The sequence below is a fragment of the Hydra vulgaris genome, chromosome 08, assembly GCF_038396675.1.
Source record: "Hydra vulgaris chromosome 08, alternate assembly HydraT2T_AEP".
Classification (NCBI taxonomy): Eukaryota; Metazoa; Cnidaria; class Hydrozoa; order Anthoathecata; family Hydridae; genus Hydra; species Hydra vulgaris.
Window position 1 is genome coordinate 5,904,344 of NC_088927.1, and position 27,930 is coordinate 5,932,273.

The 27,930-nt window shown below is 28.2% G+C and overlaps 1 protein-coding gene across 1 annotated transcript in view; it reads left to right on the top strand.

Moving 5' to 3' along the window:
- The window catches only part of LOC100205170 (FAD-dependent oxidoreductase domain-containing protein 2), a 58,915-nt gene that overhangs the window by 7,517 nt on the left and 23,468 nt on the right, over nucleotides 1-27,930 (top strand). Inside the window, exons 3-10 of the mRNA XM_065802729.1 lie at nucleotides 1,103-1,174; nucleotides 11,520-11,582; nucleotides 13,906-14,021; nucleotides 14,223-14,368; nucleotides 15,287-15,344; nucleotides 19,798-19,864; nucleotides 24,282-24,396; nucleotides 27,783-27,841. Of these exons, the coding sequence (XP_065658801.1) occupies nucleotides 1,103-1,174; nucleotides 11,520-11,582; nucleotides 13,906-14,021; nucleotides 14,223-14,368; nucleotides 15,287-15,344; nucleotides 19,798-19,864; nucleotides 24,282-24,396; nucleotides 27,783-27,841 (696 nt within the window). The remainder of the gene's footprint in view (nucleotides 1-1,102; nucleotides 1,175-11,519; nucleotides 11,583-13,905; nucleotides 14,022-14,222; nucleotides 14,369-15,286; nucleotides 15,345-19,797; nucleotides 19,865-24,281; nucleotides 24,397-27,782; nucleotides 27,842-27,930) is intronic.

Sequence of the window (27,930 nt, forward strand, 5' to 3'; positions counted from 1 at the left end):
TGTTGAGTCTTATCTCTTGCAAAGTTCACCAGACCTACTTGCTCTTTGTGAGACTAATTTAAGTTCACTGTCTCATCTTGCAATCTTAGTGTTGATGATTATCTTCCTTTAATTTGTAAAGACTCCAATAGTCACATGCTTGGCCTGGGCATTTATATTCATGAGAATTCACCCATTTTTTGTGAAACTAGGTTTGAATCCACAGACTATTCTTTTATGTGCTTTCGTTTAGCACCACTTCACTCTATCGCCTTTCTCTTTGTTTTATATAGCTCTCCTTCATCTCAAGACTGCACTCTTTTTGATGTTATTTCTAATCCCCCTATTATCGTACCCTTACAACTAAAGTAAAGCTGACTGGGGTTCTTTCCACTATTTTCTTTGTGATGGACCTTGGGTAGAAATCTTTTATTTTCCTGTCGACAAATGTGCTTCTTATTGTAAACATAGTTGAACCTGCTCTTGCAGCCAACCTTCAACTATTATCACATCCTCGTAACGTTGCTTCTCTTTCTCTTTTCTACAAATACTATAATGGGCACTGCTCTAAAGCGCTAGCGTCTCTAAACTAAAATTCATTCTTGTGTTACTCATCATTCAATTAAGTGTCATCCTTTTTCTGTGACTGTTTCTAAGTGCTCTAAAAACTCTTATTCCTCTAGTTTTTTTGCTCAATTATCGGTTCTTTGGAATTCGCTTCCTTCATCTTGCTTTCCTGATTTATATAATTTGCAATCCTTTAAGTCGTCCGTCAATTGTTATCTTGCTCTACAATCTTCATCTTTTTTCTTTCAGTAACTTCCAACTTTAATTAGTGGTTGCTTGCAGCCTTGTGGGAAGCAAAGATGTGTTAAAAAAAACAAAAACTTTACAAATAAGATACCCTAATATACTCTTATATATATATATATATATGTATATATATATATATATATATATATATCTTATATATATATATATATATATATATATATATATATATATATATATATATATATATATATATATATATATATATATATATATATATATATATATATATATACTCACTGTATAATAATTATATTTATTTACTACTATTTTTTTTAAATATTATTTTTAGGTTTGCAAATGGGGTATTTCTTAAAAAAAGCAAATCGAGATTATATTATTTTTGAACGAGATTCTAGTCCAGGTATTTAATTTTTTTTTTTAAGTTTCTGATTTTCAAAAAAATGTTTTTTTTGACTATTGTTGCAATTAACTTAAGATTTATTTAGATATCAATATAAATAAAAATATGTCAAATAATTATAAAATAATTTTTTAGATAATCAATTAGTTCTAATGTTTGACTTTTATTTATCAACATTTTATAACAAACAGTAAATTAGAATCTAATCGAGCCATCTGATTTCAAAAACCAAATACCCATTTACCACCAAAAACGTCTATCAAAACCCTCTGCAATAATATTATTATTTTGAAGAGCACAAATTTTCATTCTGGTGAGCACAAATTTTCATTACATATCCTAACTTTGAGATCTAAATTTTATAGTCAACATATTTACACAATCAATTTTCAATTTTAAACAATGAAGGAAGTTAATCTTTTATAAATTTCAACAGAAATTTTTTTTTATATATCAATCACAATTTGATCAGCACTTAATTACTTTTTAACCTCTCCTTGTTGACATCCAAGCTCTTCTTCATTGATTGATAATAAATCCTCATTAGTTAATGATAAAATTGCAAGTGAGAAGCAAAAAGTATAAAAAATTTTTAAGAGGTTATACAGAACCATAACTAACTCCGTAACTGCAATAAACATTGACAAGACTAATGATAACTTATATAATTAGTGTTTTTTTGACTATGATTTGTACCTGTAAAAAAATTGTAATTAAAAAATAAAAGTATTTATATATATGCAGGGATTATCTTTTTCCCAATATTTCTGGAGTTCCAGATATTTTTCTCAATTTTTGGTTTTTCCAGTCATCCAAAACATTTTCCGTAAATACAAGTTTTTGTACATATTTTTGTAATATATTTCTTTTTTAAGCTTTTCACTCAGTACTCGTACAAAATTAGGAAATTTGAAAAAAAATTTAAAAACAACTTAACTAAAAGCAAAATTAAGAAGAAAATATAGGAAAATATATTCCAGATTTTTTCCAGATATCTTACTCAAGCAATTCTGTTGAGTCTTATCTCTTGCAAAGTTCACCAGACCTACTTGCTCTTTGTGAGACTAATTTGAGTTCAGCTGTCTCATCTTGTGATCTTAGTGTTGATGGTTATCTTCCTTTAATTCGTAAAGACTCCAATAGTCACATGCTTAGCCTGGGCATTTACATTCGTAAGAATTCACCCATTTGTCGTCAAACTAGGTTTGAATCCACAGAGTATTCTTTCATGTGCTTTCGTTTAGCACCACTTCATTCTATTGCCTTTCTCTTTGTTCTATATCGCTCTCCTTCATCTCAAGACTGCACTCTTTTTGATGTTATTTCTGATCATCAGCTAATATAGTTGTTGTCGGTGACTTTAATGCTCACCACTCTGAATGGCTTGGCTCTAGTGTTACTGATTCTGTAGGCATTAAACCCCACAACTTTTGCCTTTCTCAATCCCTAACTCAAATAGTCAACTTTCCAACTCGCTTTCCCGACAATCCGAATCATTTACCTTCTCGCTTTCCAGACAATCCGAATCATTTACCTTCTCTACTCGACTTATGTCTTGTTTCTGAACCTAGTCAGTGCTCAGTTTCTCCACATTCACACTTAGGTGCTTCTGATCACAGTTTGATCTCTCTAAAACTAATATCACATTCTTCTTCATCACCTGAATCCCCTTTTTTTGAACCTCTTACAACTACAGTAAAGCTGACTGGGATTCTTTCCGTGATTTTCTTCGTGATGGCCCTTGGGTAGAAATCTTTTGTCTTCCTGTCGACAAATGTGGTTCTTACATAACTTTGTGGATTCAGGCTGGCATGGAATCTTTTGTTCCCTTTTGACGATTCCAGGTCAAGCCTCACTCTCCTCCATGGTTTTCCTCACACTGTGCTGCTGCGATTGCCAATTGAAACCGTTACTTCCATATTTATCAGCAAATCAATTCTCCAGAAAATAGATGTCTGTTTATTACTGCTAGAAACAATTGTAAAAAGGTTTTGTCTAACACCAAAACCCGCTATTCTCAGGTCATGAAATCTCGTATCTCATCTCAAAAATTAGGCTCTCGTGACTTCTGGAGAATCTTTAATAATATCAATAATAAGGACAAATCTATAATTCCACCTCTCTTGTATGGTTCAGACTTTGTCATCTCACCTAAAGACAAAGCTGAATTGTTTGCTAAAAACTTTTCATCAATATCATCTCTTGATTCCACTAGTTGCATTCTACCTGATATTGCCAACAAACAGGTTGATTCATTGCTTGACATTCATATCACTCCAGCTTCTGTATTTAAAGTGATTTCCTGTCTAGATACTTCTACTCGGACAACATACCTGTTATTGTCTTGCAGCAGTGTTCTCCAGAGCTGTTGTCTATACTCTCAAAACTATTCAACAAGTGCTTATCAGAGTCTTGTTTTCCAGCCTGCTGGAAAGCAGCATCTGTTATCCCTATTTTCAAAAATTCTGAAGAGCGGTCTGATTCGTCTAACTACTGTCCCATTAGTTTTCTTCCTATCATAAGCAAGGTTTTTGAATCTTTAATTAACAAACACTTAATTTCTCATCTTGAATCTAATAACTTACTTACTGACCATCAATATGGATTTTGATCTTCTCGTTCTACAGCTGATTTGCTAACATTAATAACTGATAGGTTTTATCGTGCATTAGATAAAGGTGGAGAGGTTAAGGCCATCGCTCTTGATATTTCAAAAGCTTTTGATAAAGGCAGCATCTTTAAGATTATTGAATCCTTCCTTTCCAATCGTAGTATAAAAGTTGTCCTCAATGGACATCACTCCTCTTCTTATTCTGTAACTTCAGGGGTTCCTCAAGGTTCTATCCTTGGTTTTATACTCTTTTTAATTTACATTAACGATCTTCCAGATATTCTCACATCTAAGGTGGCATTGTTTGCTGATGATACTACCATTTATTCTTGTCGTGATAAGAAACCAACACCCTCTGATTGCTTGGAGGGGGCATTTGAGCTTGAAAAGGATCTCACTTCTGCTACAGCATGGGGCTCACAGTGGCTGATGAACCTTAATTCAGATAAAATTCAGTTTTTTTCAGCCAATTGTTGTCACAATAATTTAGATCTTCCTATATTTATGAACGGTGATGTACTCGATGAGTCATCCACTCTTCATCTTCTAGGGTTAACTCTTACTTCCATATCTTTCTTGGAAAACATATGTCAAATCAGTTGCAAAATTAGCATCTGCTAAGGTTGCATCTCTTTATCGAGCTTGTCACTATCTTACTTTGGATTCTATTCTCTATCTCTATAAATCTCAAATCCGGCCTTGTATGGAATACTGTTGCCATATCTGGGGCGGTTCTTCTAATGATGCCCTTACTTTTTTAGACAAGGTGCAAAAATGCATTGTAAACATAGTTAGACCTGCTCTAGCAGCCAACCTCCAACAATTATCACATTCTCGTAATGTTGCTTCTCTTTCTCTTTTCTACAAATACTATAATGGGCACTGCTCTAAAGAGCTAGCGTCTCTTGCGCCATCTACTAAAATTCATTCTCGTGTTACTCGTCATTCAATTAAGTGTCATCCTTTTTCTGTACCTGTTCCTAAGTGCTCCAAAAAGCGTTTATTCGTCTAGTTTTTTTCCTCGAACATCAGCTCTTTGGAATTCGCTTCCTTCATCTTGCTTTCCTGATTCATATAATTTGCAATCCTTTAAGTCATCTGTCAATCATTTCCTTTCAGTAACTTCTAACTTTAATTAGTGGCTGCTTGCAGCCTTGTTGGAAGCAAAAATGTTAAAAAAAAAAATTTTCTAGATTTTAAAAATATGAATGATCTATGCATATAAGCAAAATTCATTTACATTATAAATATATATATATATATATTTATATATATATATATATATATATATATATGTATATATATATATATATATATATATATATATATATATATATATATATATATATATATATAACATATAATTGTTTCTAAATAAACAAACAAAAGTTTAAGGTTAAAAAGTTAAATCGAAGGTAAAGATATAATTATTTTAACGTTTTTCCTCGACTAAATAGACTTTTAGTAGATTAGTAGGAAGTCCATAGTTGATTAAATTGACTATTTGATTTTTCAAAGTTGATTAATTTCCACTTCCATATTTGGTTGTTTTCAATATCCCAATTGAAAAGTCTGCACTTTTGGAGGATTATTCAAATTGCACATTTAAATCTGATAATTAATTTCCTGATGAACTATTGTTATTGACGATGCTCTTAAAGCTTGTGGGCTAGGGCATTGTTAATTTACTTTTTTAACAAAATCTTTAGGAGCCTATTTAAAACTTTTTTTTAGGTTTTTAAATTCCATTTTTATAAACATAGCAATCAATATGTTCATTATCTCTAGTTATTCATATTAACATTGGAAATTAGGCAATATAAAAGAAACAATTTCAGATTAAATGCGTTAATTACATTTATTAAAGAAGCTATGTTATTTTTTTATTTGACGTTATTCCGTCATTACAAAATTTATTATTTAACCAATATATTTTACAAATAAGTAACATTTTATTTTTTTAATATCTTATTATATAAGTATTAAGAAAAAAACATCAAATATAGCAAAATCATTTTTAAAAGCGAAAAGACGTACAAAATAAATAAACATAAGAAAAATAATCAACAAAATTTCTCATAGTTCTAGCGTATGTAACAAAGTAGTTTCTCAATTATATGGACTGATAAAAATTGTAAATAAATTGCATATCAAAACTTTCGATTGTTATTTAAATTGTTATAAAAGATAATATTTTTTTCAATAACGATTCTAAAAAAAATAATACAAAAGCTGTATTAATTTTATAAAAAATTTTTTTTTTTTCCTTTTTAATTATTAAATTTTCTATTTTGTTTAATTAAACTTGAAATTTTGTTACAATTTTTGTTTCCTTTTTTAAAGATTGTTTTTTTTTTCTTAGTAGATAAGATAAGCTTTTTGCGGCGAATTAATGAAATGCTTTATAAGTTAAAAGATGATAACTGCCGTGATCAGTCTATCTAAAAAATTTACTTTAAACCTAGACAAACAAGATGTGCGACTGCACATTCTTCCCGGGAAGGTTTGATATATTTATATACATATATATATATATATATATATATATATATATATATATATATATATATATATATATATATATATATATATATATATATATATATATATATATAAATGTATATATAAATATATATATATTTTTTTTTTGTTATTCACCTCCTCAAGGCCGAGAAGGCCACTACAGATGAGTAGGCTACTTAATAGTGGTTATAACTCTCTCTCAACTCTATAATTCCGAAACACGAACCTTGACGAACAAGGCCGCTGCGCGGAGAAACAAGTTGAGTGCAGTACTTCCAGGGACATGGTGGGGATCGAACTCGGAACCTCTCCGAGCGCTTTACCACTACACCACTACCGCATATATATATATATATATATATATATATATATCGCCCAACTATTTATTTTTTATTTTAATTTTTTTTTGTTAATTCACTTTACAATGTTGAGAAGGCCACTACAGACAAGGAGACTACTTGATTGTGGTTATAACCCTCTCTCAACTCTATAACTCTGTTACGCGAACCTTGACAAACGAGGCTGCTGTGCAGAGAAACAAGTTGAGTATAAGTTAAGTTACAAAAGTATTCCATACAGGGAAACGTAAGAGATTGGTAGAGGTAGAGAATGGAATCAGCAGTAAAAAAATAGCTCCCTCAATAAAGAGAAGCAATCTCAGCAGATGCTGACTTAGCAATCAATTGTATATATGGTTCCTATGAGAGGTCAGTATTAAACAATAATCCAAGAAGACTAAAAGTAGAAGACTAAGTAAGAAGGTTGCTATTCATTAATATAGGAATGTTGAAAGTATTGCCATAGTTGTTTGCAGTAATTGACTGAGTTTAAAATTGAGAAACCACTGCAAACCCCAATCTGTTAAAGTAGTGAGATTAGATTTAAGATCAGCTGCCAGTTCTAAGTAATTAAAAAGAGAAAACTTTTTGTCATGATAGGAGTATAAATGCAGTCAACAGCAAAAAGAGCTTTAGAGGTAAGGTTGTTGAGAATACTATTCATGTAGATAAAAAACAAAACAGGACCAAGGATAAAACCTTCAGATACCCCAGAAGTTACTGATATTAAAGAAGAGTGTTGGCCTTTGAGGATGACTTCAATAAAGCGGTTAGAAAGAAACAATTTGATAATCTCAAAGATTTTCCCAGATACACCATATGAAGCAAGGTTATGTTCTTTTTTTTGTTTTTTTTATTAACACCTTTGCTTCCAACAAGCCTGCAAACAACCACTGTTAGAGTTGGAAGTTACTGGAAGAGAAAAGATAAAGATTGTAGAGCAAAATAATAATTCACAGACTACTTAAAAGATTGCAAATTATATGAATCAGGAAAGCAAGATGAAGGAAGCAAATTCCAAAGAACTGATGTTCGAGGGAAAAAACTAGAGGAATAAGAGTTTTTGGAACATTTAGGAAAAGTCACAGAAAAAAGATGTTAATTGAATGGCGAGTAACACGAGAATGAGTTTTAGTAGATGCCACAAGAGACTCTAGCTCTTTAGAGCAGTGCCCATTATAGTATTTGTAGAAAAGAGAAAGAGAAGCAGCATTATGACTGTGTGATAATGGTTGGTGGTTAGCTGCAAGAGCAGGTCCAACTATGTTTACAATGCGTTTTTGCACCTTGTCTAAAATAGAGAGGGCATCATTAGAAGATCGGCCCCAGGTATGGCAACATTATTCTATATAAGGCCAGATTTGAGATTAAAAGAAATCTGGAGTAAGAAAGTGTTAAGCACGATAAAAAGATGCAATCTTAGCGCATGCTAATTTTGCAACAGATTTGATATACTGTTACCAAGAAATATTGGAAGTAAGAGTTAATCCTAGAAGATAAACGGTAGATGACTCATCGAGTATATTACCATTCATAAATAAAGGAAGATCTAAATTATTTCGATAACAATTAACCACTGTGAGCCCCATGCTGTAGCAGAAGTGAGATCCTTTTCAAGCTCAATTATCCCCTCCAAGCAATCAGAGAGTTTTGGCTTCTTATCAAGACAAGAATAAATGGTAGTATCATCAGCGAACAATGCCACCTCAGATGTGAGAATATTTGGAAGATCGTTGATGTAAATTAAAAAGCGTATAGGGCCAAGGATTAAACCTTGAGGAACTCCTAAAGTTGCAGAATATGAAGAAGAGTGCTGTTCATAGAAGAAAACTTTTATACTACGATTAGAAATAAAGGATTCAATAATCTTAAAGATGTTACCAGATACACCATAAAAAGAAAGCTTATGGAGAAAACAAGCATGCCAAACTTTATCAAAAGCTTCAGAAAGACTTCAGGCAAGAGTGATGGCCTTAACCTCTCCACCTTTATCTAATGCACAATAAAACCTATCGGTTATTACTGTTAGCAAATCAGCTGTAGAATGAGAAGATTGAAATCCATAAGGAAATAGGAAAAAGGAAGGATAAGGAAAGGCAAAAGTTGTGGGCTTTAATGCCTGCAGAGTCACTGACTTTAGAGAGAGCTTGGTTATTTTGATCAGAAGTAACATCAAAAAGAGTATAGAATAGCATCAAAAAGAATAACATCGAAAAGAGTCTTGAGATAAAGGAGAGTGATATAGAACAATAAGTGAAGTGGTGCTAAACAAAAGCACTTAAAAGAATAGTCTGTGGATTCAAACCTAGTTTCCCGACAAATGGGTGAATTCTTTCAAATGTTAATGTCCAGGCCAAGTTTGTGACTATTGGAGTTTTTATGAATTAAAGATAGCCATCAACAATAAGATCACAAGATAAGACAGCTGATAAGTAGGTCTGGTGAACTTTGCAAGAGATAAGACTTAACAGAAGAAAAGTTACATCAAAAACTACGAATATTAGTGAGTGATAGGTTAAGAGAACTTGGTGATGACAATGGTTGTTTTTTTTGTTTTTTTTTATAGTTTATGGTACTTTATTCATTTTTGATTTTTTTAAAGAACTTAACACAAAGCATCAGTACACTGTTTAATAGCCCAAGTAATTGCCTCAATACTATTAATAAACCCTAAGTCGTAACAAAGGGCTCTAAATGTGGCCTTGACAATGCACACTAAAAGTACAAACAGGGACACCATCCATGCGCAACATGACACTGTCAGTATTCTGATGTTTTTCATCTATTGATTGAATCAGACTCTCTGAGAGCTGCCACAGAATTTGGTAAACCTGACTATCAGCCAGCCTCAGTTCTTTGCAAATAGTTCTGCCTTATCCTTGGGAGAGGTAATAAGATCAGTGCCATGAATGAGAGATGAAATGTTAGACCTACCCTTGTTAATGAGGCTGTTGGAGAATTTCCAAAATTCTGTAGAGCCTAACTTCTGAAATAAGATACATAAGATTAAGTGAACTGAGAAAAATGGAGCTTAGCATCAGACAGCACCTTTTTATATTGATTTCTTGCAATGATAAATAGCTGTTTGTTCTTAATAGAGTTATTCTTTTGAAAAAGATGAAAAAAATGATTACAGTTGGATATAGCAGCTGCACAAGAATGTGAAAACAATCAAGTAGACTGAGGTTTGAGTTGGAACCAACAAGTAGAAATAAAAGCTTAAATTCCTGCCTGATTCTAGGAGTTGCATTTATCAGCTAAGAGAGATATCAGCCCAAAGGCTGTCACAAAAAAAAGTCACAAAAAGAATCCCTGAGTCGGAAGAAGAAGTACAAAATAAAAGATTTACAGAGATTATGGCATGGTCAGAATCGCCTTAAGGAAAAAATTTATTTTATGTGCAAAAGCACATTAAGGAATGGTTAAAGGATTCGAACCTGATTTTAACAACAAATAAATGAATTAATGCGTATGTATACCCCCAAGCCAAGCTATTGCGAATTAAAGGATATGATTAATATTTTGGGTCTCTCTTTTTGGCTTTAAATTTAAGTTTAAAGAAAACACAACTCATTCATAGATAGAACACAGCCTCAGATAGAAAGGCAATGAGGTATGCAGTTGTTTAAGTCCTGTTAATTAACCCAAAGTTGTATCTTGGGGCTCCTTATGTGGCCTTGACAATACGTGCCAAAAGCATTAACAGGAACACCATCCATCTGCAACATGGCACTGTTGTAACTCTGATATTTTGCAGCTGTTGATATATATATATATATCTTTATATATATATATATATATATATATATATATATATATATATATATATATATATATATATATATATATATATATATATATATATATATATATATATATATATATATATATATATATATATACATACATATATTGTACATATATTGATTGAATTAAATAGTGAGAACATGGAGTGTACATACATTGAATTGACTCAGAGTTTGGATTAGGGTTGGTTATCTTGATGCTTTACTCTAATGTATGTGCACTCCCCAAATGTTCTTCCTATTTAGGGCAGTTGATATATGTACACTCCTTGCATGTTTTTCCTATTTAAGTCAGTTGATGTATGCTCTCAGTGTATGCGTTCATATATCAGTTAAAAATTGGTCATGATGTAAAAACATTTTATTTTTTTGAAGTTGTTCGGTAGAATGTGAAAATTTAAGCACCATTTTGTTTATGAATTCAAAAAAATATTAATGAAGATTTAATCTTCAAGATTAAATTTCATTTAATAACATAGACATCTTCTTTATTGAGTAGATATCTCCTTTATTATAACATCTATTTACATAATCATTAAGATTTTTAATAAATGGAGGAGAAAAATTGTAAATTTATTAAGTTGTGTCATCTTTTCTAGAAAAACTCAATAATTTACTGGTTACTAAGTTACTAGTAATTTGTTCTTTGCAGTTTTCAATGGATACTAGTTTATCCTAATAGTCCCATATACTTTAAATAATAAACTGTGAACAAATATATCTATATACATATGCATATACAATTCTTGGATGTTCTTCCTATTCAAGTCAGTTCATGTATGCACTTATTTATAAAATAAATTAAAAATTGTTCATGACATAAAAATCATTTATGATGCACAATAACATAGTTTAAAGTTTATGCAGTAAAAATATGACGAAGATATAGATTATTCTTAATATTATGAAATAAAAATCCTTTTTTTTGCCAAAAATCTAAATTATTAATTTAATTGTTAAATAAAGTAAATAATAAATTTAATTATTTTATATATTAAATAAATTTAATCATTTTCTCCTATCTTTGGATCTTCAAATCAAAGTATATTATTGTTGTTTTCTTATAGGCTGGTTCTTTAAAATTTATCCTCGTCATCGTAAACTAATTTCCATTAATAAGAGATGGACAGGTGAGTTATAATAATAATGGTAACATTAATAATAACAATAATAACAGTAACAATAATAATAATATCAATTAAAAACATCAAGCTGAAAAATTTTATTTTTAACAAAACCTTGAATATTCATATCAAAATAGTTAATTTTTGAAATAGTTAAGATTATTCAGATTAAAATATGATTTCAACATCGAATTGTTGAAATCATATTTCAATTTGAGTGGTTAAAATCATCGCACTGTTAAACAGCATGGAAAATATGGCCGGTCAGCGGTCAATGACCACCCAAAATGACTAAAACTGCTCTTTTGACCTCCCAAAATGAATTCTTGCCAATAATGGTTGACCGGTTAAAAAAAATTCAGAGTTTAAAAAACAAGATTTGACAAATAATTAGGATGTTGTTTGGAAAATGCATATACTAAAATTTCGTAAAATTTTTTAAATTTTAAAAAAGCAATCATTGTTTACTGTTTATGATATGCTACTTTAATTGCTAGCAGGTTGTTAAAGCAAAAAGTTTAAAAACCAAAAGATGTTAAAGCAAATTTTTTTTTTTTTTTCAAAACTGCCTGGTTTTTATCTTTATTTTTAAAACGTTGCTTTAAATTAATAATTATACAATTAAAAGTTAATAATCTAATAATAATTTTATATAATTAATTTTACTACTTAAAATATATTTGAATATGTACTAAATTTATCTTTTTTAAAATTTTTATCTAATAATTTTTGTGTGCATTGAAAGAAACATGTAGTTTTTTTCTTTAACATCCCTGAACCCATTAATTAGCATTAATTGACAAATATTATACACAGCAAATATTATTCAGACATTTGATTCAGATAATTTAAATTTTTCGTTTTCGTTATAGATATGCGCATATTTTGTCTGCGTAGACACATTTTCCGAACCCTAATTAAAAAGTATCAATTGGCCATTTACACTTTAAAAAAAAAACTTGGATTTTATTTAAAATTGTCATTATTAAAATAATATGAAAATTTAATTTTGTATAATTAAAGTTCATTCATGAAGCTTTATGAATGTTCTTCAAAGTACTATTACAAAGAAAAAATTTTAACATAAAAAAAAAATAAACAAAAAAACTAAAAAATTTGACTGTCAAAAAAAAAAAACTATTCATTTGATTTCTTATTTTCCACGCTGCTGTTAAGATAAGCCAATTTTCAGCTAGATTTTTGCACCTAGCAGGTTTCTTAATTTTTAAAATTTTGGTTTTTTTGGATATCTGTGAATGTACCTTGTCATTGATTAGTTTAGAACAAATATATTTTGTTCTAAACGATGAGCATGGTTCATGATAAGCATCATTTGTGCATTTTTAATTAAGTACCATGCAGATATATTTTTCTATTTTATTTGTTTTTGTTTTTATACTAGGAGTATAACTAATAATCAAAACTGGTGTTTTTGCACAATAAGTTGCAACACCTGCAACCAATGGAAAAAAAGTTTGTGTTACACCTAAGGATAACAATATTAACAATATACAACAACTAAATAGTTTGAATAAAAATTAAGAAATAAATAAAATATTTGAGCAAAATTTTTTGATTAAAACTTAACAGTTAATAAAAGAAAATATTAATAAAATTATTAATTATAAATAAAATTAATTAGGAGTATTTAACAAATTGTAAGATTTTTTAATCTTAAGTATTAATAACTATGTTGTATTCAATAGTTGTCATTTAATTTCTCTTGCTTTTTTTATGAAAGAGTAGGATATTAAATTTCTTTAGTGGACAACCTTGGGAGCTTGTAGCATAAAAAACTTATATGTTGAAATAAAAAGTGTAACTTTACCGTAACTTTAATCCCATAATATCTACCAAGGTAATAATTCTTATATGACTCAATTTTTTTGTCCGAAGTTTAACTTCAAATTTAAGCCGAAGTAATATAAAACTAGATTATCCAGTAGCCTAATTAGCTTTGATTGGACTGGAAACAAGTCTGGATTAGTTATTTTTCTAATTATTTGAAAAATGATAGTTTAGTGAGCACCCATTTTATCCACAAATTTACGTTGTTAATAATCTATTAAAAGAAAAAAATTTGTTGTTAATAATCTTTTTCCCTCTAGAATTACATCTTTCAGATGTAATTCTAGGGGAAAAAAGATTATTAACAACTAGGTCTTTATTTTTACGTCATTTTTAGAAAATTTTGGTTTATTACATGAATTAAAAGATGGTATTGTAAGGTCTAGAAATTAAAAATTGATGTTAGTTTTTAGTTTTTTGTAAAAAAAAAAAGAAATTTCAGCATTTTAAAAGTTGTCTATTTTACACATTTTAATTTTAGGGAAAACGAACAAAGAATTTAATCTTAGACATGATTGGAATTCACTCCTCAGTGATAATGATAGCTTGTTATTCACCAAATATTCAAAAGATTTTTTTCCTCATGCGGATACGTTGGTATGTTTTGTAATTTTGATTAATAGTCACTTTAGTAAATTCAAAATTAAGTTGTAAAAATGTTCAGCAGTAAGTTTGAATTTTTATTATTATTCTATTATTATATATGTAATTATTATTATATATGTAATTATTATTATATATGTAATTATTATAACTATGTATAGTTATAGTTTAAAATTTGATTTATATATTTTAAAGGTAAAGTACCTTAAGGATTATGCAGAAACACTCAAGCTAAAAGTTCAATACAATACATACATTGTGGATGTTTCAAAAAATGATAACAAATACATTTTGAAAGATAAAAAAAGTGGAGTTTACGCCTGCAAGTATCTAATTATTAGGTAAGTAGATTTGAAGATTATAAAAAAAATATTAGATGTAAAAAATAGAGATCTTGGTATGTTAATAAAAGAAAAGTTATTTGTATGAAATCTTTACAAAATATGATATTTTACAGCTGTTAATGGAACCAGTCTCCCTAAGAGCTACCATAGGGCTCAGGAAACCATACTACTAGCCGGTAGAACCAAGTTAAATTTTAGAGCTGTATCCTCATTAGTTGATGTTGCATAGACACTATCAAGAAGGGAAAAGCATAACAAAGCAAAAATCTATAAGTAGAGTCAAGTATATCTGTCATTCATCATTTTAGGCAGGAAACAATGAAACACAGTTTAGCATAATAGATGTAAAAAGGGTACATAACTGGTCAACATAATTTTTCTGTTTACCCCAAAAGTCTTTGTCTAGGAGGTCTTCAACAAGATAGTAGCTTGTTTAACATCTGCCCTATATGAGTATTTTTATCAAAACACCATCTATTGTCTTTTACTCAACCAAGAGCCCCAAGACAGGGGTATTTAATTTATTTTTTCTAGTTAATGTCTAGAAAAGGTCAAGCAGGACATAAAGCAGGTTGTACTGGATTACAAGTTACTAGTAGCAGAGTGATCATGATGATTCTGAACCTGACCTGAAAAATACTAGCTGCTCATGTGAAAAAAGTTTAACAAAAAATATTGTTATTTAAAGCAGTATTTAAAATTTTATAAATAAATTTTGTATCTAATTTAGAGAGTGGAGAGTTTCAAACCCTGTTGTTGACTGATATCTATTTGTAGACAATTTTTAAATAAAATACAAAAAAACTAAAATAGTTATAAAAGGCTTTTTAAAATTATAAAGTTTTTTTTATTTTAGAATTTACAAATTAATTTTACTTATTTATTACTTGCTAAAAATTAACTTTAATCTTTTAGTACTGGTATATGGGTAGAAAATATTCCTTCAAAAGCTAAAGGATTCGAGCATACAGTGGTAAGTTTAGTTTATGAATTAACAAGTACTCTTTTTTTTAGATTATTTTGAATATATATATATATATATATATATATATATATATATATATATATATATATATATATATATATATATATATGTATATATATATATATATATATATATATATATATATAAATATATATAAATATATATGTATATATATTGAAAATATATATTAATACTATGAATATATTAAATATATAAGTAACACCTGTTCCATAAAATTTGAGACTGGCTTTAAACTTGAATAAAAACTTAAACACAAAAAAAAATTTTTTTTTGGGTATGTTCTTATAATTAAATATACAGAATAGGAAAATAAAAAAAAATTTATCACAAGACTCCATATCTTCGAATTTGATCAAGTCTGGTATTGGTACCTTGTACCAGCTTTTGTACAGCATTTAGGTCAAGTCTACTGGCACAATAACGAATCTGACGCTCAAGGTTTGATATATTATTTGTAGACCATCCATTCTTGTACACATCCCACTTAAGCATTGCCCAAAAATCCTCTATAGCACGAGCTTCTGGTAAGTTTGCTGGATTGTCTTTTTTTTGAATAAATGGTATCTTCTGGGTTTTTAACCATTTTGTTACCGAATTAGCATAGTGAGATATTGCTAAATTGGGCCAGAAGATAAACTTGGTGTCTCGATAATATTTATTAATAAAAGGTTGCAGGCGCTTTTGTAAACCCTCTTTTAAATAGATCTCTGGGTTTACCGCTTGGCCAGAAGCAAAAATTTAAATAAATGTAATCCCTCAAAGGCCATCCATACAAGTAATTTTTTTCAAATTTTGCAACATCATAATACTTAACAATGTCTGGTGTCAATTTTTGATCATTTGAATAGTATGTATTATTACCAGCCAGTGTGCTATTTGAAGAAGTAAAGTATGACTCATTGTCAATAATAAATTCATGGTTGCGATATTTTGAATAAAGTCGACCACATTTTCGGCGACCCCTAAGCCTCTGTTCAGGAATTGCTTGGTCTTTTTTTTCTTTTATAACAAAGAATCGGCTTTTTAAAGCATTTTAAGATACGTCTGATGGTGCTTTTGCTACAACCAAGTCTTCTAGAAACCTTTGAAAGTGACACACCTCTTTGATTGTTAAACATTTTCCTTAGTTTGACGCGGTTGTTTTGTGTATTAAGTGTAGGCCTTCCTCCACTTCCAGCTTTGAGACCGAATGGTTTACTTTGATCGTAACTGTTCATATATCTATAAATTGTAGCATTTGAGTAGCCCTCCGTCTTGAAATGGTTCCAAACAACGTGTTTTCCATCTTCATCTTTTTTTTTATAAAAAATATATACACACAACTTTTTAGGGCTTGTTGATTTGGCATTTTAAATTGTTATCTAAACAAAAAATAATCAGAGAATTTATATGCTAATTGAAAGAGGAAAGATAGAGCTTTCATTTGATACCAAATACTAATTATTTTATCAAGCTTTCGAATTAAATATCGCTAATTCAAGTTAGTCTCAAATTTTATGGAACAGGTGTTATGTATATATTTATATATATATACATATATATATATATATATATATATATATATATATATATATATATATATATATATATATATATATATATATATATATATATGTATATATATATGCATGTATACATATATATATATATATATATATATATATATATATATATATATATATATATATATATGTGTATATATATATATATATATATATATATACATATTAAATAAAATTCACTCCCAACAGTGTTGCAAGCAGCCACTATTAAGTTAGGAGTTACTTGAAAAAATAGAACATTGTTAAAGAGCCAGGACAAAAAACTATGTATTGTATGAGTCAGGAAAATAAAAAGAAGGGAGAGAGTTTCAAAAGGTTGAAATGCTGGGGAAAAAACTAGGCGCATAAAATTTTTTAGAGAATGCAGAGACAGATACAGTAAAAGGATGAAAATTTGTTTAAGAAAGAGTCAAGTCAAAATAATTTTGGTTTGTGGAACTATCGATAATAGCTCCTTTGAGCAATGATCATGATAGTAGTTGTAGAAAAGAAAAGGAGATGCAACTTTATGAATATGGGAGAGAGGCATAAGCTTGGCAAATAAAGCAGGGTCAACTATGTATACTTAGCAGATAAAGCGAGTCCAACTACCTCTACAATGCATTTTTGGATCTTGCCTAGAAAAGAAAGAGCATCATTAGGAAAAACAGCCTAATGATGCTCTTTCTTTTTTTGAGGTATCAGCAAATAAAACAGGAGCGAATAAAAGATTTATAAAAGTAGAGAATGGAATCAGGAGTAAGATAATGGCAAACACTATAAAGAGAAGTAACCTTAGCAGATGCTAACTTTGATTGTGTATATGGTTTCTGTGAGGAGTCAGTAGTAAACAATAATCCAAGAAGATGTAAAGAAGAAGACTAAGTGAGAGAGTAGCCATTTATTAATATAGGAATATTGACAGTAGTTTGATAGTTTGCTGTAAATAACTGAGTTTTATTGGAGTTAAAATTGACAAGCCGCTGTGAAACCCAATCTGTTACAGAGGTGAGATCAGATTCAAGATCAACTGCCTGTTCTAAGTAATCAAAAACAAAGACTTTTTTTTAAGGGGTATAAAATTGAGGTATCAGCAAATAGAGCCAATTTAGATGTAAGGTTGTCAGGAAGATAATTGATTTAAATAAGAAATAAAACAGGACCAAGGATAGAACCCTGAAGTTCCCTAGAAGTTACTAGATATGATGTGTAATGTTGACTTTCGAGGATGACTTTAATAAAGCACTAAGAAAGAAAAGATTTGATAATCTCAAAAACTTCCCCAGATACATAATATGAAGCAAACTTATGAAGAAGACCAGTATGTCAAACTTTGTCGAAATTTTTAGATATATCAAGAGCAATAACCCTAGTCTCTCCACCTCCATCTAATGCATAATAAAAATTTTCAGCTACAGCAGTGAGCAAATCAGCCGTAGAGCGAGAAGTTCAAATACTGTATTGATTCTCCGCCAATAAATTATTTAATTCAAGATAGAATGTTAGAAGTTTATTGATCAAAGACTCAAAGACCTTACTAATAAAGACTGATTGGGTGATAATAGGAAAGGTCAGAATGCTCACCAGAGTTTTTAAAAATTAGAACCACAGATACCATTTTCCAGCAGGCAAGAAAGCAAGATTTAGGCACCTATAAAATAGTTTAGAGAGAATTGAAGAGATTTCTAGAGAACACTTTTGCAAGACTGTGACAGGAATGTTGTTTGGACCACAAGCCATAGAAGAGTTTGATTGAGATATGACTTTAGCAGCAGACACTGGAGTGATTTGAATGTCTATCAATGGGTTAACCTGTTTCACTGGAATGGAAAGAAAAGTATGGGCATAAGATTAGAGATTCAAATTAGAATAAAAGTTTTTTGCAAATAGTTGCAAATAATAATTTGACAAACTTTCTGTCAGCTACTGACAGAATGTTTGTGAAATATTAAAGAGGCATAAGCAAAAATCTCTAAGTAGAGTCTTTTTTTACTTAATGCAATTAATTTTCCCTAAAAAAATTATTTTTGTTGAGACACTATTTCTAAAATTTACTGAACCAAGCATCCCATGGAATAAAGGTTTTTTAAATTAGAGATCCTGCAAAGAAGCATGCATGTGAAAGAACTGGATTGCATATTAATAATTCTGGGATAGTTCAGTTGATTAAAGCGTTGCTAAAAAGTTCAGAATAATTATTGGCCATAGCAGCAGGATTGCAGGTTCAAATCCCAGCTCTTCCTACTCAGCATATGATAGTACTTCGGTATGAAAGGAACTCGTGTCGATTAGTTTTGCTGTTACAATGTTTCTTTTGACTAGTAAATAAATAATCTAGTCGGGTAAATGAAAATTATCGTTATCCTTATATCAGTAGCCTATCATTATCAGTAGAAGTTTCCTGACTTTTTATAAAAAGTAAAATTTTAGAAAAAACCAATTTTCTCAATATAAAAAAATTTTCTTCTAATTAAACAAGATTAAGTTTAGTTCGGAAATGACTTTCTGACTTTGCTGAATAACAAAGAGTGCTTTATATGATTTGATAGATTAAGATTAAGTTGGTTTTCTATACAAAATGTTCTTATTTTGTTGCTGTTTGATTTTTGTCTGATTTTTTCTTAAATCATGATAATCCATTTAACAATATTTTATCAGTATTTTTAATTAATTTTAGCAATCAATATTTCTATGGTAATTTGAATTGTTAAATACTTTTGTATTAACACAAGTAGTTAATACAAGTATTCACAAAAGTCTTTAAATATAATTTTAACATATTTAATTTGTTGGTTAAAATTGTTTTTTAAATTCATCTTATATAATAAGATTATTTAAATAAAAAATTTTTCCCTTAATAAAACAGGTTTTTTTTAAAGGGTTACCCTACTATGTCAATTGATCCTGATGAATATGAGGGACAAAGTATACTCATTGTTGGAAGAGGTAAGTTAAGTTTTGCAATGCCTACTAAAAATAAAAATGTATTTTTTTTACAATATTAGATCGCTTTCATCTATATATTAATGCATGTATGTATGAACGTATATTGTTACAACACAGCCCAAGTCAAAAAATGACAGTTTTGAATTTTTAATCTACTTTGATAAAGCTACTTTTCTGCGCATAACTACATGTCAAATTTAACAAAATTTAATCGAAGGCCAAATCTTAAACTAAAATCAATTTATAAACTCTTGAAATTAATAAAAATGTGTAGTTTTACTCTCCTGTCAAGTCATGTGCAAGTCCATTTCTCAAGTTCAATCATTTGGATTTTCAAAATCAATTTAATATCATGGTTTTGCTATAAGTATTATCTATATTCATTGTATTTTATGATTTATGATAAAAAAGATTGTTAAATAATTTGGAAAATTTGAGTTGTTTAACAAAAAATGTGACTAAGCCTAAGATTTCAATAAGATGCAAAAAATATTCACTCTTTTTGAAACAAAAATAACAAAATTAAGGCTGAGTTGGTTCACACTACTGATTGGTTATCAAAAGTTATGTTAAAAAAATTTATGTCATTAATTTTAAAAATAATTTTCTGAAATAAAAATTAATGCATTAAAAATGTAATAAAAATGTTTCTAGGACATGTCATCAAATATGTGACAAGATTTTCAGTTTTTTTTCAATTTTTTTTGTAAACCACAAGTTATTAAACAAATATTAATAGTAGTTAGGGTTACTTAAAGTTAGAAATATTGACATTTTAAAATAATATAAAAAATATGCTCAATAAATGTGACAATGAAAGAAAAAAAATCATTTAAATGATGATGTCATGAAATTGATGCACATTAAAACTTTATAACCATAACTAAATTTACAAATTTTAGTAATGTTGTTAAGAAAGTAATGTAACCTTTGTCATCTTCACAACAAAAGCAGTTGTTTTAGGAAAACTACATAGCACTAGTGGAGTTCTTGATAAGTCTTCAGTAATTCAAGAGTCATAATACAGGTTGTCTTTTTTATGAATCAGATAAGATAAGCTGAGTTTCATGTGCTCGATTCAAATTTGAAAGTTAACTGATCAATTTTTTGTGATTTACATTCATTACAACATGTTATAAGTTTCTCTAAAACTCCTCAAGAAATCTTGTGACAACCACAAAAACATGAAATTTTTGTTTGAAGCTATGAGACCAGTGCAAGCTTAAAAAATCTTCTGTGTGAATTGTTGTATACTGTGTGCATTGCCATCTAAAGAATGCTTTTAAAGATGAGTGTGTGAATGCAGAGACTCACAGAATTTGAGAACATTATGAGTTGGTAAGCAATCAATTGACCTTTTATATGAACATTTCTTGGCTTGCTTGAGTGAAAATAAAAAAATCTAGCAAAACCATTAAAGGCAATCAATATATTCAGATCAAAAAGCTGGGGGAAAAGAGCACTATTTGTTGCTTTTGAAGGTAATTTATGCCTGGACATTCTTCCAAAATTGGAGCGACGTGAAAAATTTCTTGTCACTTCAATTTTGGAAGAAACTGTTTTCCAAATTTTAAAAAAAAAAAATTTTAATTTAAAAAGGATTTTTTGAAAGAATCTTTCCGGAAACAATAACTAATATAAGCTTCTGCTTGCTCTGAGTTCTAAAATGCTTGTCTACTTGTTCTAAGATGCTTTACTAGATATCTACTTGTTCTAAGATGCTTGGATTAGAAGCTAAGACCAAAGAATTTTAGGATGCATGTGACTCAATGGATACAATGGATAAGCAAATTACTTAAATTTTAATAAAATTAGTTGGTTTTGGTTAGTTTTAATAAAAAATGAATTCAGAGCAATTAGATCTTAAATATGTGGCTTAAAAATCAGCGTGTTTTCAGCGTCAAATGCATGATATAATTACCATTTTAGTGGTTTCTTTGTCTAAGTAATTGATTTAGACATTTATCTTGTTTATCCTGTTATATTTATCTTGGTTTAAGTGCAAAAAGTTTAATAAACAAGACAAACTTTTTAATTATTTAAACCATTTTATTAATAAAAAACAATACATGTTTTAACTACCACAAGTCATCTTTTAGATGATATTTTAAAATTGATGTAATTTTAATTTACAAATTTACAATAGAAATTGAATATTTAAAATTTAAATACCTATAAAGATGATATAAAAGATCAATACAAATACCTTTGTAGAAACTATTAATAATATAATTACAAAATACAAAAAAATCTATTAAAAAATTTACCAAGTCATCCTGAAGAATTAATTATTTAAAAGGAATATATATATATATATATATATATATATATATATATATATATATTTCTAATTTTATTATTATAATGTTCTAATTTTATATACATGTTTGACTAACACTAGTCATCTTCAGTTAAAATTAAATATTTAAAATTTGTTAAAATATTTATAAAGGTGTTAAAAAAAAACAATACAAAATATAATTAATCTTGCGCAAACTAATAATAATATAATTACAAAAATACAATAAAATCAATTAAAAAATTTATCATGTCATGCAAAAGAAATAGGAAATAACAAAAGAATGAGTTAAAAAGATACTCAATATGTATAAAAAATAGCAGCTAAACAGAAAGTGTCATTTGTACATGGTTAACCTGTTTATTCATACCAGGTTTTAACCATTCTATAAAGATACTTTCTTTAAGTTTTAGCTCAAATTTGTTAGATGTTGAATCTAACACAGAAAAAACTTATCATTTATTTGCATGAAACAATTTTCATTAGCATGGAGATGTTTATAGATATGAGACTTTTTGTCCCTCTTGTAATGTTCAGACATCTAGTCTTGAGATGGCGAGTAGTTTCGCCTATATAACAGGAGTTACATCCTGCGCATACCAATTTATACACCACGAACGATTTGAACTCTAGAGGAATAGGATCTTTAGAAGAAAAGAATATAGAAATTTTTGCGGAGATAAATACTAATTTAATATTTGCTAAACAGCAATATCTTTTAACAATTAAATTCAGTTTTTTTTTTAGTTAAATCAGATATTTTCCCCAAAAATGGCAGTTTAAAATAAGACAAAGATTCTTTGATTTTTGGTTGTGTTGGAGGATTTGAATTAATCTTGTTTAAATAGGAGTTAGATAATTTTGAAATGAGCCAAGATAGGTACATGTTTCTTTTAAATACTATAAAGAGGTCGTCTATGTTATGGAGTGAAGCCCAAGTTTAGTACTACTAATTTTAAATGTTCTATCGATTAAGCATTTGATTAGACTAACTCTGTACGAAAATGGAGTGAAACTATAAAAATTAGTGTGAAGACCAGGATAGATTTTTTTATGAAAAATGGTAGTGGTAACTGAAGAATTAGTTTTGTGTAGGGTTACATCTAAAAAATGTATTTTTGAATTTACTTCTTGTTCCATAGTAAAAGAAATAGAATTGTGTCTACTATTTATATATCTAAGAAAAAGATGTGCGTCATTTTCTGACTGAAAAGCAGCACAAATGTCATCAACATATCTCCTATAGAAAACTGGTTTTTCATCATTGAAATTTTTGATCCATTTATTTCCAAAAAAATAACCCATGAACAAATTGGCAAGAACAGATGCTAGTGGAAAACCCATTACTACACCATCGATTTGATCATAAGTTTGTCCTTTAAAAAAAAAATGTGTTTGCAAAGTGGCGAATAATATTGAAAAAAATGTGTTTGTGAAGTGGCAAATTGGAATAGTTTTTTTAAATCAATTTTAGTAATTTTAACGTTTTTATTATGGAGCAAAATTAAATTGACTGCAATTTCAATGGTTTCTTGAAGCGGAACATTGGTATATAAGCTCGTTACATCATATGATACTAAAAAATGTTTGTAGAGATCGACTTGACTAATTTCTTTAACAAAGGAAAATGAATCTTTTGTACAAAATTCAGTATTCAATAATGGAGATAATAAATCTCTAAGAAATTTGGCTAGTTGGTAGTTATAGGTTCCAATAGAAATGGATACAATGATACAATGGAAAGTTTATGGTAGCCTCAGAAGAATTTAATTTATGCATCTTTGGAAGTCCATAGATAGAAGCAGGATGGGATCCAGACAGATAAATTTTGTTATATGTAGAATCATTAAAAAGACCTTTTGCTTTTAGTTTCCTCAAAAAACTTTGAAGTTGTATTTCTCTATTTATGGTAACATCTTTCTTAAGTCAATCTATCCCTTCAAATATTTATTGATGTATGTGGACTCCACTGCATCATTAAAAAAAGATAAAGAAATGATAATTCATTTTAATATAATACGCATATATTAATAAGTTTATTATATGATTTTTCAATTTTTCAATTTTATTTTCTGATTTTACTTTTTTGTTTTATTTTATTTCATTATTTTATATTAGGTAATTCAGCTTTTGAAACAGCTCAACACTTACAAGGTGCCACAAATCTTATTCATTTAGTATCACGCAACCGTGTTCGATTTTCTTGGGAAACACATTATGTTGGTGATGTAAGGTACATGTTTACTTAAGTTTTTCCAAACAGATCTATTTTTTTGTTTATTATTGCAAAATGGTATTATTCTAACCCATCTATAATAACAAGCCTTTTCATTTTAAATCTAAAATTCAAATCTAAAGTTTTTGTTACTTATATTGATATACTATTGGTTAATATTTTCTAATAAAATCAGTTATAAAGGCAAAATTATGGAAGAGAAAAAAAAAAAAAAAAGCTAAAAAGTGATTTGTTTTTATTTGTTTCAATTTTCAAGGAGAATTTTATTTATTTTTACTTTGTGTTATTTCATATCATAAGTAATAATAAATATCAATAACATCATAGTTATAAGAGAGATTTTAAGTTTGGTTCCAACAACATACAAAAGCGCATTCTTTTAACTCTTTCATACTGTTTTTTTTCTTTTCATTTATGGACTTCTGAACCTGCACAAAAAGATGTTTTTGTTAGCATTTGCCTGTCATTTTGCCAAGTTACTTTTGTGCTTTTATTAGTGAAAATTATGCAATATGTGGTTGTTCATCTTTAAGAAGACACAATGGACACAATTTTTTTTTTTTTTTATCAGAAACAGCTGGATCTACAGAACTTTATTTAATGCCACCTTCTTATTTAACTGTTACCAACATCTTTTTTTAAAACTTTATGAATCACTAAATGATTTTGTCGGTTGATTGAATCACTAGAATGGTAAATTGTAGAAAGAATTTATAGATCAATAAGAAGGAAGTTTTAATAAGAGCTTTGAATCAACAATGTTTATTTCTTTACAAATTTACAAAGATTCGCTCATTTATTCAAAGAAGTTGTTTAAGATTTACTTCGAAGTGGTGTTCAATTAGTTATTCCTGAAAGAATTGCAGAAAAGATATTTTATCAGAGATTTTAACTACAATATCAATGAAATCAAGCCACTGTTTTCAGTTTGTCAAGTTACTAGTAATGTTCAATGTAATGACAACTTTAAAAATTTATCAAAATAAAAATAAAAATCATCAATTCAAATTAAAGACCAACATTGAGCTCTACCTTTCCATATTTGTATATAAGTAAATAAACAAAAGAAAAATAGTTATTCTTATAAAAATTTTAAGAAATGTTATTTGTTGTTTTTTATGGTATTTACATAATAGTGTTGTTTTTTTTTTTCAAAAAAATATCCCAAATCTACTATTAAATTTTGAAACATTCGAAACCAACTAAATTAAAACTCCTAATTTTATCTTAATTAGTTAGTTTTTTCTTTTCTTCCATAATTATTCAAATGCAAATATAACGGAAACCTATTGACTTTTATATCTGCCAGAACGCGTTTGGGTAACCCACTTATATATACTTGTCTATATAATTTCGGATGCTCTTTTACCTAACATTCTTTAAATCTAATTTTCCCAAAAATTATTATCAAAAGAAAGGGTAACAGCATCGCTATTTAGTCATAAGAATATTTTTCTTGTAACTATGATTAACCTCAACAAAATTCAACTTAATTCTGGAATCATTTTACTAAACTACCTTAATTAAACCAATCGAGAGTAGCAAAAAAGAAAGTTCTTTATTTTTAATAAAAGAAATATTTAGATAACATTTTAGATTATATATATATATATATATATATATATATATATATATATATATATATATATATATATATATATATATATATATATATATATATATATATATATATATATATATATATATATATATATTTATATATATATATATATATATGTTTCAATGTCCAATCTTGTTGTACATGAATAAATATTTAAAATGTAAAGCAAAAAACAACAGCTGTGTACAAACTAAGTTTTTTCTTTGTTATATTTCGACCTGTTTGCACAGATTGTCATCAGACATAAAATATAATACAAAAAACTGTTACAAATATTACACAAAAATGCCAAAGAAGACATTGAAAAGAGACAAATGATTACATAACAATGTGAGTGTAAAATATTGTTTAATTTTGTTTTTTTGAATAGTTCTTTTAAACAGAGGCCTCCAACTGTTGTAGAAGTTGTAATGACATTGTCACGGTTGAAAAGAGTAGGACCGTGTTTTATTTTCTGATGTGTTATGGCCTAGTTAATTTCAAGTGATTTTCCAACTTTACATTTATCATACTCTGATTTTATTGCTAGAGTTTTGGATGTGACCAATCAAACATACCATTACATTCTTTACTTAAAGTTGCTGAAAGTGTAAAGCTAGTAAATTTTCAATTAACAATTCATAATACTCTTAATAAAATAAATCCTTATTGACTTTAAATTTTTCTAATATTAAATTTATTTTTTTCTAAAGATATTCAACACCATTTATTGATAAATTAAATTTCTTGCACAAGATTTTTGTCAAGAACTACTTTCTTTTATGAAATGGTCACTGTCTATTTTAAAATGGTCTATTTTCAGTAAAATTTGCAATACTTTTATCTATTATTTTCAATTGTAATATTTTATTTAAAGAGTTCTTTCTCCTATAAATGTTTAAAGAACATGTTGTTCAACAAAATTATTGGCTTTAGAAGCAATTATATACAAGTTGTTGGAGAAGCAAGGAAAAGTATTTACTGCTAAGGTTATGTCTTTGTCCTATCTTCGTTTAACCATATCAAACAAACATTCAAAATCGCTATTTATCATAAAAGCTTGCCATTTTTTTATAAAGTTGTGCAGGTTTGCGGGTTGTTGCACAGTTTTTAAGTTAAAGGGTTTTCAAACCTCTAAGAAATGTTGTGTTCAAATTAAAGAGAATGATAAAAAATGTTTGGAGTAAATTTTTTTTGATTAAAACAAAAGAATAAATGAATACTAAAAAAAACTAATAACTTTTTTTATTTGAAACTTGCCTTCTCCATTTTCTAGTAGACCATGTAGTCTTTATAATATACACCGCAATTTACATACTAGGTTATTTATTCAAGCACATTTTATTCCTAAGGGTTTTAGTACATGACGTCATTTGAGCTTATATTAAATTTTTCCCAATTCCAAAATCCAAAATCCCAGAATCACAAACCTCAGAGTCATGTTGTGTTCATATTAAAGAGAATGTGATGTTTCAAATCCCATTATATTAAGGTGTTACATCTTTTATATTCATAATAAGAAGCCTGGAGAACAGTATCATAAATTAGCCTTCAGTTAGACAATTTTATTGCACAATGTCAAGGTCTGTTATAGAAGGTCATGGATTGATAATAGATTGATTTTATGCAAAAGCTGTTTTCTTTTACCTTTTTAAAATGGTGAAGTAACCAGATTTGTATGCTAATCAATTTTTTTTATTTTTTTTACTATTGACAATTTGTATATAATGATAAATATGGAGATAAGAACTTTTAATTAAGTTTTTTTTTTTTCTTTAAAAAGGGCTGTAAATGATAATGCTATTGACACATATCAACTAAAGTCTTTGGATGGACAACTGGGTATATTGTTAATATATTATTATGTTAATTATAAGGTTTAAAACTTAGATTATAAAAAATTAATGTATATGTTTGTATTACATAATATG